Source organism: Juglans microcarpa x Juglans regia, chromosome 2D, assembly GCF_004785595.1.
Source record: "Juglans microcarpa x Juglans regia isolate MS1-56 chromosome 2D, Jm3101_v1.0, whole genome shotgun sequence".
Taxonomy (NCBI): Eukaryota; Viridiplantae; Streptophyta; class Magnoliopsida; order Fagales; family Juglandaceae; genus Juglans; species Juglans microcarpa x Juglans regia.
Genome location: NC_054596.1, coordinates 30,559,377 through 30,574,475, shown reverse-complemented (window position 1 = coordinate 30,574,475; position 15,099 = coordinate 30,559,377). Strand labels below are relative to the sequence as shown.

Below are 15,099 nucleotides of genomic sequence, written 5' to 3'. Positions count from 1 at the left end.
TCTCTACTCTCTTAAGTGTTCTTGAGTTCTTAAGTATTATTGAATGTTCTTGAGAGTTCTTAGAGTTTGAGTGGGAAAGTGTCAAGGGCTCCAATCTTTGTGAGTATTCCCTCTTTGATCTTAGTTTCCTTATTATTTTTATGTTTAAGGTGTTAGTAGTTATTTTTTTAGCATGATAGTCCTTAGTAGTCGAGTTGCATGTTAAGGATAGGGTTGAGTCACATGCATTTTTGAGGAAATTAGCTATGGCATGATTAATTATGGTATAGTTTGATCATAGGTTTGTTTATGGAGGTTTAGATTAAGATGAAAAACATGCCATGACTAGTTTTAAGTTCTATCTTGTTTTGATCATCAAACCATGAATGGTTCAACTTTTATCATGCTTCATTTGAGGAAATTAGCTTATTTTACTTAGGCTTGAAATATGAGCTTTTAAGCTTCGTTTGCTTCCTCAACTCATCATTACAACTTTTTCAAATTCCAATACAAAATATAATAAGCAATTCAATTTTTTCAAATCTTAAAATAATAATAATATTAAAAAATAATATTCTAACAATATTTTATCATCTCAACTCAACTCAGTTCAACATCCAAATGCATCCTTAGAAAAGCCTTCTGATTGGGATAAGAGGAATGCATGATTTAGCATGTCATTGGAGATAGGATCACATCATGCATCATTGAGGTTTATCTAGCATTTGAGGATTTCATTTAGACATGACTAAGTGTTGGGATAAACTTGCTCAAAGTTAGGTTTTTAAGCATGTCATTGAGGATTTTAGTGAGGATGTTCCTTTGAGGATTTTTGCTTCGCATGCATTCATAGGATCATTAATGAGTTTATTTAGGCATCTACTAGAGTGCATGTCACGTAAGGTTGTAATCGAGCCGAGTCGAGCCGATTTTTGAACTGTCGAGCTCGACTCGATTAAAAAAACTCGAGCTCGAGCTCGAGACTTTTCCTTTTTTCCTGCTCGAGCTCGGCTCGATAATTCAAGATTTCAAATCGAGCTCAAGCTCGATCTTCAACATAAAAACAAGCTCAAGCCGAGTCGAGCTGACTCGGCTCAACTTGATTTGTGTTTTTATTTATTTATATAAATTAATAAAACAAAATATTAGAGAAATAAAAGATACATGTAAGATGACTTAATTTTTTTTTTCATTGTATCCATTTATAATTTAAAGAATCAATGAACGAGCTAATGCTAGTAATTTAGAAATATACACAAGGGCCTTCAAATAAAACCACAAAAGAAAAACAGTTATTTACATTTAGAAAAATGAAAAAAGAAGAGAAAATATTGACATATAAAGTTCAATTAAGATAAGAGTGCACGTCAAATAGAATATTTGGAATTATTGTTCTATAGTATCTCTATCACCATCAATGGTTAAAAAAATTATTTCAAATAAACAAAATACATGTAAAGAGACTTCAAAGTCTAAAACTATATCAAACTTTGAAATCTCACAGAATTCTAAATACATAAATTAATAGAACTTGTCATATGTTTCTACTTCCTTGCATTTTTTTTTTATCAAAATTATTTAACCATAGCAAATATGTCCAATGAGATTTGACAAATAACACATTTTAATAGAAATCAATTTTGATAAACTCCAGTCCATAATATCATTTTTCAATCATGTTCATAACTTTGATAAAAGTCAGTTCATAATATGTTTCAATATTAACTATAGTATGAAAGAACCCTGCATATATACTCAACAAATATTTATAAAGTATTTTTACTCCCCTACATACACAAGCTTGAATTATGCATAATTCTATAAAAGTATTACATTGCATAGCATCCATCCATAAGCTTCAATTATGGCAATACAATTTCTGCCAATTCCCACTCCAGCAAAATAAAAAATAAAAATAATCACATACCATTCTACTTTAAAAAATATTTAAATTGTTCATTAAAGTGATAAGTTTTTTTATTTTTTATTTTTATGAAAGTGATACTTACTTTTAGTTCTTTCTTAATTCCATGGCGTGCTCTAACCCAATCTGCTCCACATAGTAGTATTTGAACCGTTTCAGTTGACAAAGATGCTCGATATGGATCGATGACTCTACCACCAGCACTAAATGTAGACTCTGAAGCAACTGTACTTATAGGAATTGCTAATATGTCACGTGTCATCTTAGACAAGATTTTATATTTGAGATTATTGACTTTCCACCATTCTAAAGCATCAAACTTTGCATGGGTACCTTCCTCACATATGTAAACACCCTCTTCCAAGTATGCATTTAAGTCTGACTTAATAGGCTGAAAAGTATCAACACGTCTAACGAAAGATTGGAACATTGACCACCCACTCGGCATGGTTCGTGCAAAAATATTGGTGGAGCTGCTCGAAGAACTTACATTAATATTTTCTTGCATAGTTTGGCCCATAGCTATTGAATTATGAATTTGGACATACTCATCATATAACTCATGCAAAACTTTAAAAACAAGATCAATATTCTGAGAGGCTTCAAACTCGAAATAAATTAAAGGAAAACAGAACTTTATCAACACCATTTTGTATCTTGGATCCAATACTGTAGCTATTGCCATTAACAAATTACATTCACTCCAATATTTCTCAAATTTCTCATTCATCTTTTTTGCCATTACTTGAATATATTCATTTCTATCAACACTCTTCACAGTCAATACTTCTTTCATCCTCCATATCTCAGGAAGAAACGAATTAGAAGTTGGATAGACGCTTGCAGATACAATATTGGTCACTTCATTGAAAACTTCCAGAATGTCACAAATATTTTAATTTTCATCCAATCTTCAATAGTAGGCACCCATTGAAAATTTTGATCCCTATTTTGAAATCTAGGAAACACTTCCTTGAATTTCATAGCAGTCACCAACATCAAGTAAGTACTATTCCATCGAGTGGGAACATTCAATATCAATTTTTTAGAAGGTAATTGCAATTGTTTTGTAATTTCATTGAATTGTCTCAATCTTCCCTCGGATGCTACCAAATACTTGATTCCTTCTCTAACACAATCAATAATATTTCCAATTTGGCCAAGCTCGTCTTGCACCAACAAATTTGTTACATGGGCACAACATTGCACATAAAATAATTTACCCCCAACAGCTAAGAGTTTTCTCAATCGAAAATCATCTTTGAGAATTCTAACGGCAACATCATTAGCTTTGGCATTGTCGATTGTCACTATAAATACTTTGTTTTCAATACCCAATCAACAAACACTTTTGCAAAGTATCAGCAATAATAAAACTACTATGCGGAGATGGCACATTACAAAAGTTCAAGACCCGTTTTTGAAGAAGTCAATCTGGATCCACTAAGTGACAAGTCACCACCATATATGAAACCTTTTGGCCAGAAGTCACATATTAGTAGTGATGTTAACTTTATCAAAACCACTTAATAATGTTTTCAACTTTCTCTTCTCAATCTGATATGTGTCTATACAATCCTTTCTAGTAGTTGCATGAAATATTTTTTGCCAATGAGGTGTATTTGCCTTCATAAACTTGTTGAATAGTACATGCTCTACTATATTAAAAGGGTACTCATGGTAAAGAATCATATGAGAAAGAAGTTCACGTACCTTCTTATGATCGTATGTAAAGTTTCCAATAGTGACGGCATCATTATTCTCCTTAGATTCAATACTCAGAATCTTTTGCTTCTTGGTAGATACAACACGTGCAAGACACGTATCTTTATGCCTACACATAGTACTAGAAGAACTTGACCTCGATACGGTGACTAATGCCTTACACCAATTGCAATGTGACTTCTTCTCACCACTAGGTAACTCTATTATTGAGAAGTCTCTCCAAACAACTGAAGTCTTTTTCCTTGTCTTCTTTTCATATGCGTTGTCAAGGGGATTTTTGGAAGTCACACTAGTTGCACCCGCCGTAGAGGTAGTATCCTCAATATTTTGGGATCACCATCTTCATGGGCAGGGAGTGTAGGGCTTTCAAGCAAATTAAATATCAACTGACTCATTTTCATTTTCTATATATTGACTTGGATCCTCCATTGCAATAGAATTTGTTCTAAAACATAATAATGCAAACAAAATATTTATAAGTATAAAAACTCATTTGTTTTTAATTAAGAAGGCATAAAAGTCCAGAAAATGCACGCATTATAAAAATAATAATGAATATTGTATAACATTTAATCTTTTTTTTTTTCCTTCGAAAGAATTAAGTGCATGGTTGTTTATATACTACCCGCATGTATATGTAAAGTACTCTAAAAGGTTATTATCTTTCATACAATTTACAAAACCTAAATAAATACTTTATTGGATCTAATGAGAGATTCAAATTTCATAATAAGTTTTACTAAAAAAAAAAATTAATAATAGAACTAATTATATACGTGTGTCATGAATTATATTAGCATTGCAAAAGGGCCAAAGGCAAACCAATCATCAAACTAACTCCTCAACAAATATATGTATTAAAGTTGCTTTGAAAATTCATAAAATTACAAACAATAACACAAATTCATAAAATATATAAATACGTACTTGTAGTAGTGAGATAAAAGGGAATCTTTGTCTTGTGGTCCAAACTTTGTGGAGCCAAGAGAATGAGACTCAAAAGGCTTAAATGGAACCCAAGAGATAAATTAAAAACTGAAAAAATTATTTTTTTTATATGTAGAATAGGGAAAAAAAATTACTTTTACCGAAAGCAAGAAGGATCTGAGCCTTTGGCGCTCTAAAATGGAAAACTTGCAGTGAAACCCTTGTTAGTGACCGTGAGTAGTGCGTAGAAGAAAGATGGGAAAGAGAAAACTTTACCAATTAATGTCGTTTGAAGGGTTTAAAGTAAATTCAATTAAAAAAATGATTAAAAGAGAGTTGAGAAGTTTAAAAGACACTTTAAAAGTTATACTCGATCCTCGCAAAAGCAATCAGTGGACGTAGTCTGAACAAAAAAAAAAAAAAAAGAATTTAGCTCTTTACCCGCGCGACATGAAAACTGCATATACCAAAAAGCACTATAAAAGAAATCATATTCATAAAAGACAAAACATTATACAATGTCAGAAAGACAAAACTTCCAAGGCAACATTTCAATTGCCTTTTATAACAATTAAGCATAAAGGAAAGTATATATAATAAATAATATAATTTTTAAATGTATTATAAGTTAATAATTTAAGAAAAAAATACTTATATAACTAAACTTATTAAGCATATCTTGGATAGAATTAATAATATTCAACTATGGGCTATAGACTATGTCATAAACATTTTATACAAGATACAATTATAACATATAACTAATTTTAAATTTATGTAAACATATAATTTATAGTTATTATTATTATTATTATTATTATTATTATATATATATGTATATATTAGCATCATGGTATGTGTCTCATATTACATACGTTATATAATAATATATAGTAACATATCCTATATGAAATTATTAAGTCATACCAATTAACTATTGTACAAATTATAATTTAATGACTTAAGAAGTCTTAAGTGTGCTAAACTAAATAATATATATATAGTATATTCAATATATATGCATAGGTGAATAGGTATAAGTAATTATGTTACATATTATATATTTAAGAATAAAAGTTGATATACACACACACACACACAAACATATGTATGAACGAGCTTTAATCAAGTCGAGCAAATAAGTTAAGTCGGGCATAAACGAGCAGGCCTTAACGAGCCTTAGTCAAGTCGAGTTGAGTTTTGTCGGGTATGTGTCACTTACTAATCGAGCGGGTATCTGCTTTTATGGGAGAGCTTTTTTTTTCACGAGTCGAATTCGATTCAAGTTTAATCGAGCGAGTACCGAACATGCTATCGAACAGACTGGTTCATTTACAGCCCTATATTGCCACACATTGCATGAGATTGGTTATCAAGTTTTAGAGGTTTAGATAGCATGCATCATCTAGACGTCTAAGGGCATTTTCATAATTTGCCTTTTCATGTCACTGTTTATTTTCCTTAAGATAATTAGATTTTGACTTAGCATAATTTATTTCACAGCTAGTACTTCACTTACAACTCCAGTAGTCTATAAGCTGGCCTCTAACTTACACACATTGATCTATTATTTATGAATTATTGATAAATGTCATTTTTTATAAATATCATTTTTATAACTGTCTTTTTTATAACTATCATTTTTTGCATGAACTGTCATATCATTTTTGCATCCAAATGTCATTTTTGTGCCACTCATATGCATTTAATGAAAATCATTCTTTTTCGAAAGCCTTTGCATGAAAATTATTTTATCACGATCCCAAAGACTAGGATGAGGAAGTATCCTAGTAGAAATCCTCTGTCCACTATGGAGTGATTAAATATGGAGTGATAACTCCTAAGTTGATGAAGAACAGTCAACAGACATTGAATGGGTTTTTTTTTTTTAAATGAACGCTGGAGTTAAGTCATATATTTATGGTACCTAATGTTGGTGGGTACACACATGATGATGTTATGTTATGTTACCAATGCGTTGAGAATGAGTTTGTAAACAACGTAGTTTGTACTACAATCACTGGCAGTTACTCACAGTACACATGGGGAACTGTATAGTTACCATACGTCATGTATAATGCAAGATTCAAGTGATTTTGATGATGAAAGACTCAGTTTTTATGACGAAAATGAAGTTACGTTTTTTGTAAGAAAATGTGCATCAAAAATCTATTTTCTTGAAAAATCTGAATGGGAGACAAATACAAATTTCTGCATTGCATGCTTTTCAAGTTTATCATTATTCATGCATAGTCTATCTTTGTGCAAGTTGGTTGTTCAACTACTGAAATTTCAAGTAAATCTCACTCCTTATAGACCCACTATCATTTCATTTGAAATGATATAAGTTATAGATGCAAATGGATCCAATAGACCAATGGATCAAGAGGATTGAAGAGGAACCAAACGTCAATAGGAGACTTGATCTTATTTTGATATTCTAGGCCTAACCCTTCATGCTATAGAACGCATGAAGCAACGGGTTTAGATTCTATTTCAAGGGAAGGGAAAAGGGGAGGGAAAAATTAGGGTTTGTTCCAAAACAACGTAGTTTTGAGTCTTTCCCTTTGAATGGGTTGTGTTATTCTTTTAAGGCATTGGGCTTTGTTGCGGGCTAGGCTTCACATACATTGAGCTAGGTTTAATCTAATGGATGAAATAAAACATGGAGAAATAAACTAAACTAAACAAATAGGAAAATGAAATAGAAATTGAATGGGACTAAATTTAAAATCCAACTTTGTTTTATTGATCCAAAAATAATATTTGTTATCATAAAGTAAAATGATGAGCTTTTAGTAAATATTTTTAAGAGAAATAAATCCATCTAAATAAATAGAGTTTTTAACATAAAATAAAATGATGAATATTAAATAATATTCTTAGAGAAATAAAGTCATTTAAATAAAATGATTTTTTAAAACTATATTATCTTTGGGTTCCAAAATTTAAAGAGGCTTACTTTAAAATTAGGTTGGGTCCAATAACATTAAAAATACTCCATTAAAATAATTTTGCACTCATAAAAATATTGGAAGATTTTAAAACACTTGGCTCAATTTAAAATCATCCGCTAGATTTAAAAATAAAGATTTGGGATTTAAAATGTACAGGCAAAACTCGTGACCAATCGAGAGGAAATGAGTGGTTGGTCACAAGTTATCCATGTCATAAGCATATGCATGAATAGTCATGATTTTAAATTCTCAGCTTAAAATATTTTATAAAAAGCCTTACGTTTAATGTATTTACGTTATGATGGATTTCTTATTGGGTTTTTGGCTCATTTTAGTTTTATTTTATATTTTTAACCACCCCAGGTGAGCATCTTTATAAGGATGGAGCTGTAGGACGGGACTTGGTCCAATGAGGTGAGGCAGAGGCCTAGATCATGTACATAGCTTTTAAATTATTTTTATAGTACAAAGTTTGAGAAATTTTAAATAGTGTTTCCTTATAGTCTCTTTGATGATTTCAATATCTTAATAAAAAATAACTTTAATTATTATAGAGAATCTTTGTACCTAGCTTTTGTTTTAGAATAAAAGAAAACAAAAATTTTAAACTCTAGGCCGGAAGTAGCACTCCAGTTCCTTTGATGTCGTAAAAGTGACATCGTTCTTAACCTTGGGAGAGTAGGGTGTTAAATTAACCTACTGGATTCTTAGAAGTCTCAATGTGGTGGTCCCACCTGCAGTTTTGTTCATTGGAGCTGTAGATCTTTATGCAAATTTAGCCCAGGAAGAGTTTCCCGAGGAAGAAGGACCAGCCCTGCCCGAGGTGTAGACACCAAGGCCTATCTTCGACTAATGGATATTTTTATTTGTTAAGATGTTTATTTTAGTTAGGTGACGAATCATGTACGGTTTGTTGTACTTATCAAAAAATGTACGGTTCATTGTATTTTGATGTAAATGAGGAACTGGTGACAGTTTATAATATTTTGGGGGAAGAAACAATGATGACTTATGGATATTATTAATGAAGGTTAAATTTTCTTACAAGTACAAATCTCTTGTACAAATAGTATTAGTCTTCGACTAGTCCCTTTACTTACTCGGTTGCATTAATACTGTTTACCTTATGTGTTTTCGACTCTAGAATGCTCTTAGTCCTGGGTAAGATCTGGGGTGTTAAAGCACCCCTGGCACTGCGAATCCTCGCAGAACTCTTTAACGAGGAACTAGGGTGCCACAATCATGTCAATAAAGCCAAAACCAATAGGTCGTCGAGGTTCAAGGTTCCACTTCTCATGAGTGCATTCATCAGCTTGAAAAAGAATAATTTAAAGAGCCAATAGAGTTTATGAGGTTGCCCCGGGGTTGGGGGGGGGGGGAGCTACAATTTCTGTCAGGATCAGGATCGAAATCTGTAGAGTGAATTAGGTGGTATGCTAGAGCAAGAGGATATAAAGTGGAAGAAAATGGCTAAGAGGAATTGGTACCAATTTAGAGATATAAATACTAAGTATTTCCATGCGTGTGCCACTCAAAAGAGGAAGAAGAACCAGATTTCACAGATCATTGACTCTAATTCAGTTCATAGAATAGATCAAGTAGGGATTCAATAGGCTTTTCATAATCATTACACAGAAGTCTATCAAACAATGAATCCCATAGCAGCTACTATTGAGAACTACTGCAACATGTGGAAGTAAGAGTGACAGCAAAGATGAATATAAAGTTACAAAAAGAATTCACCAGATTGGAGGTCGAAGAAACACTTAATCAAATGGCCCCTTTAAAATCCCTAGGTCCTAATGGGTTTGGGGCTTATTTTTCCATGCTGTAAATTCTACTTTTATATCTTTATACCTAAGGTGTAGAAACTTGAGTCTGCTAGTGAGTTGCATCCTGTAAGTCTATGCAATGTATTGTACAAAATAGTAGCTAAAACTATTGCTAATTGACTGAAAAAGGTGTTGCCAATAGTTATTTCCTCAAATCAAAGTGCCTTCACTCCTGGAAATTATTGACAATATCATTGTAGCATATGAAGCTTTACACTCAATGAAATCCAGGAAAAAGGTAAAGAAGGAAGTATGGATCTTAAACTGGACATCTCTAAAGCTTATGATATGGTAGAATGGGTGTATTTGGAGGGAATTATTAAGAAAATAGGATTTAGTTAGAAGTGGGTGGAATTAGTTATACAGTGTGTAACTATAGTAAATTACTCAGTGTTAGTGAATGGACAACCAGGTGAAAGAATAGTTCCTATAAGGGGGGATTAAGGCAAGGAGATCCATTCCATTATCTCCTCACCTTTTTCTCTTATGTGTAGAAGGGCTTAGTTCATTAATAATTTTCTCATAAAACAAAGGTGATACCCAAGGCATATCACTGACAAAAGGGGGAACAATGATCAATCATCTTCTTTTCGTAGATGACTGTATACTGTTTTGTAGAGCCAATCTAAGAGAATGGAGGAATGTAGCAGAACTGCTGGAATAATATATAAACAAGCTTCAGGCCAATGTCTAAACATGCCGAAGACCAACATCTTCTTCAGTAAAAATACTAGTGTGGATATTAAGGCACAAATAGTGAGAGAATCAGGAGCAAGGCTGAGTGGAGATTCTGAGAAATATCTAGGGTTGCATTCAATGATTGGAAAGTCAAAATATAAAACCTTCAAATGATCAAAGAGAGAGTATTGAATAAAGTTCATAACTGGAAGAATAACTTTTCAAGCAGGCAAGGAGATCCTCATCAAAGCTATGATACAAGCAGTCTCTACGTATGCTATGAGTGTGTTTAAATTCCTAAAGCAGTTGTGTTGAGGAAATATCAGACATTATGGCTAGATTATGGTGGGGCTATATGAATTAGGATAGAAAGATTCAATGGAAAAAGTGGGATCAAATGGGATCTAAAGTTAAAGGAAGATTTGGTTTCAGGGATATTGATTACTTTAACCAAGCTATGTTGGCTAAGCAATGCTGGAGACTTCTTACCAATCCTAACTTTTTGGCAACTAGAATTATGAACGAAAAATATTACAAAAGAGGAACCATCATGAAGGCAAAGCTAGGCACATGTCCATCACAAATTTGGAGGAGGAGAAAGTCTACTTTGCCTCCTCAATTTGACACCTCTATTTGACCCCTAGTTAAAATTTATTTTTTTATTTTATTTTTTTTTACTTAGTGGTTAAGGAAGTGATTTTAAGAGTATTGGTGTATTTTTTTTATTTTTTAAATATGTTAAAAAAATGTGAAAAGAAAAAAGAACAAAAAAAAAAATTTACACTGGGCGGTATCCCCAGCGGTCAAAATGGGGCGGCATAGTAGCCGCCCCCTTTGGAGGAGTATATGGATTCCAAAAATTTACTAAGAGAAGGACTAAGATGGAGGCTATGAAATGGTAGTAATATTTATTGTGGAGATAAGTGGTTGTCAATACTAAGTACATTTAGCGTACAGTCTCCAGTGAAAATTCTTAACAATGAAGCTAAAGTTAAGGAGCTCATAGACAGTGAAAAGGTTGTTGGAACAAGGCTCTAATCAGTTAAATATTTGATGAAAAAGAGGTAGGTCTTATCTGTAGCATGCATTTTAGTAGATTGGAATTGGAAGATAAACTGATATGGGCTCCTACGTACTAAGAATGGTCTTTTTTCAGTTAAGAGTGCATATCACTTAGAAGCTAACAAAAGAAGAAGAGAGAAAGGAGAGACGCATCATGTAGAAAAGAGAATTCTATTAGATGGAAGAAAATCTGGAATATAAATGTGCCAAATGGAGTTAAAAGTTTTTATTTGAAAGACAGTTATTGATGCTCTTCCTACTGAAAAGAAGCTGTTTATGAGAGAGATAATTGATAATGCTTCCTGTGAGCAAGTGGAGGAAGCCAATTGCCATGCTTTGTGGACTTGTTGCCTCTACTGATGTTTGGGCAGAAGCTCAAAGTCCTGTTAAGAAATGGCACAACAAAGAGGATGATTTTTTCAGAATTTGGGAGGATCTGATGAACAGTTTTTAAAGTTACATGAAGAATATGGAATAGAAGGAATAAATTCATTTTTGAAAAGAAGTTTGAGAGTCCGAAATTAGTAATTATTGAAGAAAAGAATGAACTAGAATATTTTCAGCTAGCTCAAAATATATTGAGAAAGTAAACCAGTACAAGTGAAAGAGCAGACAAAGGAGTAAAATGGCAGAAACCATGTGAAAATTTCTTCAAAGCTAATTGGGATGCATCTTTAGATGTGAAGACAAACAAAATGGGAGCTTGTATCATTAGAAGAAACTGGAAAGGAGAGGTAATTGCAACACTTTGCATGAATGAAGAGTCAGCATCCATTCCACACAAAGCAAAAATAAAAGCTTTGTGGAGAGATATGGTTCCATGCTCAGAAATTGGATTACACACAGTGATCTTTGAAGGTGATGTTAAATCAGTGATTAAAGATGTTTACAGTTCAGAGGAAAATTGTTCATGGTATGACAAGCTTATTCAAGCCATTAAACGTTTTGGTAGCTGCAGAGATCAGTGGTTTATCAGATTCACACCAAGAGAGGGGAAGACTGCTGCCCATTTACAAGCTAAACGAGCATTATCATGTGAAGAGGAGGTGGTAGTTTGGACTGAAGAGTATCCATAGTTTATCAAAAACTGTATTGATTTTATTGAGAAATAATGTACAGATTTTATTCATAATTGATGAATGAAGATCTGTTATTCTTTAAAAAAGCCAAACCCAAAATAATTGATCTGTTGCTTTCCACGTACTCCAGGTAATAACACGAATTTTGTTTCAAATATATCAAAACTCCTCTTTCACAACCGGTCCTTGCTTTGACTAATTTCCACTGCAATCCTTTGAGGCTTCAACGGTCATACCCATAAAGCCATTATCGATAGATAGGTCGTCGTGCTTCAAGGCAACACAGCTCATGTCATAAGTCCAGAGTGGATTTATTTGCGTGGCAGAATGAATATGGCGACTACAACTTCATAAACCATTTTATTAAGAATGACGTCGTATTATGTTCTTAATTCTTTTAAATATGGGACTAATCCCGTGCATCTTTTGTTTTTTGAGAAGCAACCGTCAGCCTCCCAACTTGGATTTTATTTGAATGTTAAGATGAGATAAGATGAGAAATTTATAAATAATAGTGAATTAGTTTGTGAATAGTGATAAAATAATTTGAGTTAAAATATTTTATGGAGTTGTGAAAAATGAGAGAAAATTTTGAATAAAAATATTATAAAGTAAAAATATTATTAGAATATAATTTTTTAGTATTATTTTTATTTTGAGATTTGAAAAGATTGAATTGTTTTTTGTATTTTGTTTGTAAGTTTGGAAAAAATGTTGTAATGATTAGATAATAATTAGATGAAAATATTGAAAATTTGAAATTGAAAAATATTTTTATTTGTAGTATTTGGATGTTGAGATCAAATAGGATGAGGTAAGATGAGACCATCTTGCAATCCAAACGGGACTTTAAGGCTATGTTTGGAATCTGGAAGACACTTGGCTCATCTCAGTTATGTTTGAATTTAAGTCTAACCCAACATCTAAGTAGACAACTCCCAACCACTGAACATAACTCAGCTCAGTCTTACCACTGTTACAGGAGGGACCCAATACTAACAAAAGTTGATAAAATGGATGGTTGTTTTGCATTGCATGCTCTCTCTCTCTCTCTCTCTCTCTCTCTCTCTCCCTCCTATCAAAAAGCTCGTCTTCTTCCCTAGAGTTCCTTGAAATAGGCCAAAAGCAACTGAGACAAGAGAATTTATGTCTGATTTTTGTTATTTATTTATAAAAGATTAAATAAATTAATTATTCAATCATTACAACAACTTCTTAGGACCTATATCTTTTTTAATTTCTCATAAATATATCTAAACTCATATTAACTTCTAATTATATCTAAACTCATCTTAGGTAGAATCTATAAAATTCACTAAACTATTTCAACTCACTACTATTTATAAAAAATTTAACTCATCTTAATTCATCTCAACATCCAAACACGCGACAAAATCCAAATATGCTCTCATTTTGAAACTATCCAAATCCAAGAACGTACCTTTATTTACATTGAATATAGACTATTTAATTTTCAAATAATAAAAATTAAAAACCACTTCCATTACGTTCACATCAAACATCAATGTGAATGTGAGAGAGAAAAATAGAAAAAATGAAAATGGGTATAGACTGCAAAAAAACATGTATATACAAATCCCCAAGCACTAGCAAATTTGGACTACAGTAGCATCATGCATTTTCCCACTTTTTCTTTTCATTATTTTTCGTTTCCTATCTTGTTTTTCCTTTCTTGTCCTCTCAAATGACAAAAGAATCAATCCACTCACCCTCACAACTACATGCCTACGACACCTTCCTTCCTTTCTTCCTATATACAATGATACATCAAACCCCTAATAATCAATGATTTTATCATCGATCTGAGGCTCTCTAGTCGATATTACATTTCTCAAATCAAAATAACAGATCATCCCCAAAGAGGTAGAGAAGTCTCTCGACGGCCCAGCTGGGCTGAGCCCTGGACACGAAGCTCAAGCTATGGAACTGGGAAGAAGTCAATAAAGGAGTCCTACAGAGAGGGCAGGTGGTGTGATTATCGTCATGAGCACCATCCACCCATCTGTCAATGCATTCCCTATGGAATACATGACAACAGTTCCTGAGCTCCCTAATCTCATCCTCCTTGCTTAACCCATTCAAGCATACAGCACACGTGTCCCAATTCCCATTCTCCGGCAGTCTTTCTGCGAGATCTCCCAACGTTGTAAGTACGAGGTTGTCTCTTATCATCTGGGAAGAAGCCACTGCTGTGCTTGTAGGAGTACAAGTAGGAGGGAGAGGAAACTCTGTGTCATGATCTGGGGCTGAAGAGGAGAGGCTCCACCAGTCTCTGAGTCTGAGAGCCCAACACAAGACCCATCTCGCCACTGCAATTATAAGAGCTACCTTGTATAGCAGATGCGTGGAACCCATTTGAATAAAAATGCAAAGAGATAGAAGAAGCCGAAGAAGCAAGAAACCAGGAGATTCAAAGGGAAGGAAGGGGAAGAAGAGAGAAAAGAGAGGGGGAAGTTCAAAGGAGTCCTTGAGCTTCTTTATAAAGGCAAATTACTTGGTGTCGTCATTTGCCTTTTTCTTCCTTTACCTGTTTTTTTTTTTTTTTTTAATTATTATTATTATTACCTGTACGTAGGAATAAAGCATCACCGACTAGTCATTGGGTCAGTTCCGCGTGTGTGCATACGTGTAAATCACATACGTGATTGCTGCTTTCTTGCACTTTTAAGATGAAATTGTAAACATTCAAGATAAGTTACAGCTAAAGCAGGCTTTTGCTTGGAAATGTGCTTATATCATTAGTCACCACCTCTTTTACAAAGCAAAGCAGGATTGTTAGGTGGAACGGAAAAGCAGTCATCCCACCTGCAATCCCTCGGATTAGTCAATACTTTTCATGATACATCATCATTGGTCCATTTGCATGTGTTCATTCCTACCCTCTTAGTCAGATCCCACTAATGCACTATAATTCC

At 33.1% G+C, this 15,099-nt stretch overlaps 2 protein-coding genes across 2 annotated transcripts; both read right to left on the bottom strand.

Annotated features, from left to right (window-relative positions):
- Positions 1 to 1,910: 1,910 nt before the first annotated feature.
- On the bottom strand, positions 1,911 to 2,761 carry LOC121249431 (zinc finger BED domain-containing protein RICESLEEPER 2-like). The gene is made up of 2 exons (XM_041148142.1): positions 2,237 to 2,761; positions 1,911 to 2,128 (listed from the first exon to the last, which is right to left on the bottom strand). Exons 1-2 carry the CDS (start codon positions 2,697 to 2,699, stop codon positions 1,911 to 1,913), a joined length of 681 nt encoding a protein of 226 aa, XP_041004076.1. The 5' UTR covers positions 2,700 to 2,761.
- A 10,972-nt stretch (positions 2,762 to 13,733) lies between these two features.
- LOC121249810 (brassinosteroid-responsive RING protein 1-like) lies at positions 13,734 to 14,900 on the bottom strand. Its single transcript, XM_041148615.1, has one exon. The coding sequence runs from the start codon at positions 14,537 to 14,539 to the stop codon at positions 14,021 to 14,023; it is 519 nt and encodes a 172-aa protein (XP_041004549.1). The 5' UTR covers positions 14,540 to 14,900; the 3' UTR covers positions 13,734 to 14,020.
- Between the last annotated feature and the right edge of the window lie 199 nt (positions 14,901 to 15,099).

Coding starts and splice junctions, on each gene's coding strand:
- LOC121249431 (XM_041148142.1), bottom strand. CDS start 2,699: ATGAAAGAAGTATTGACTGTGAAGAGTGTTGATAGAAATGAATATATT. Junction 2,129..2,236: donor TGTTTACATATGTGAGGAAG/GTACCCATGCAA, acceptor CTATAAGTACAG/TTGCTTCAGAGTCTACATTT.
- LOC121249810 (XM_041148615.1), bottom strand. CDS start 14,539: ATGGGTTCCACGCATCTGCTATACAAGGTAGCTCTTATAATTGCAGTG.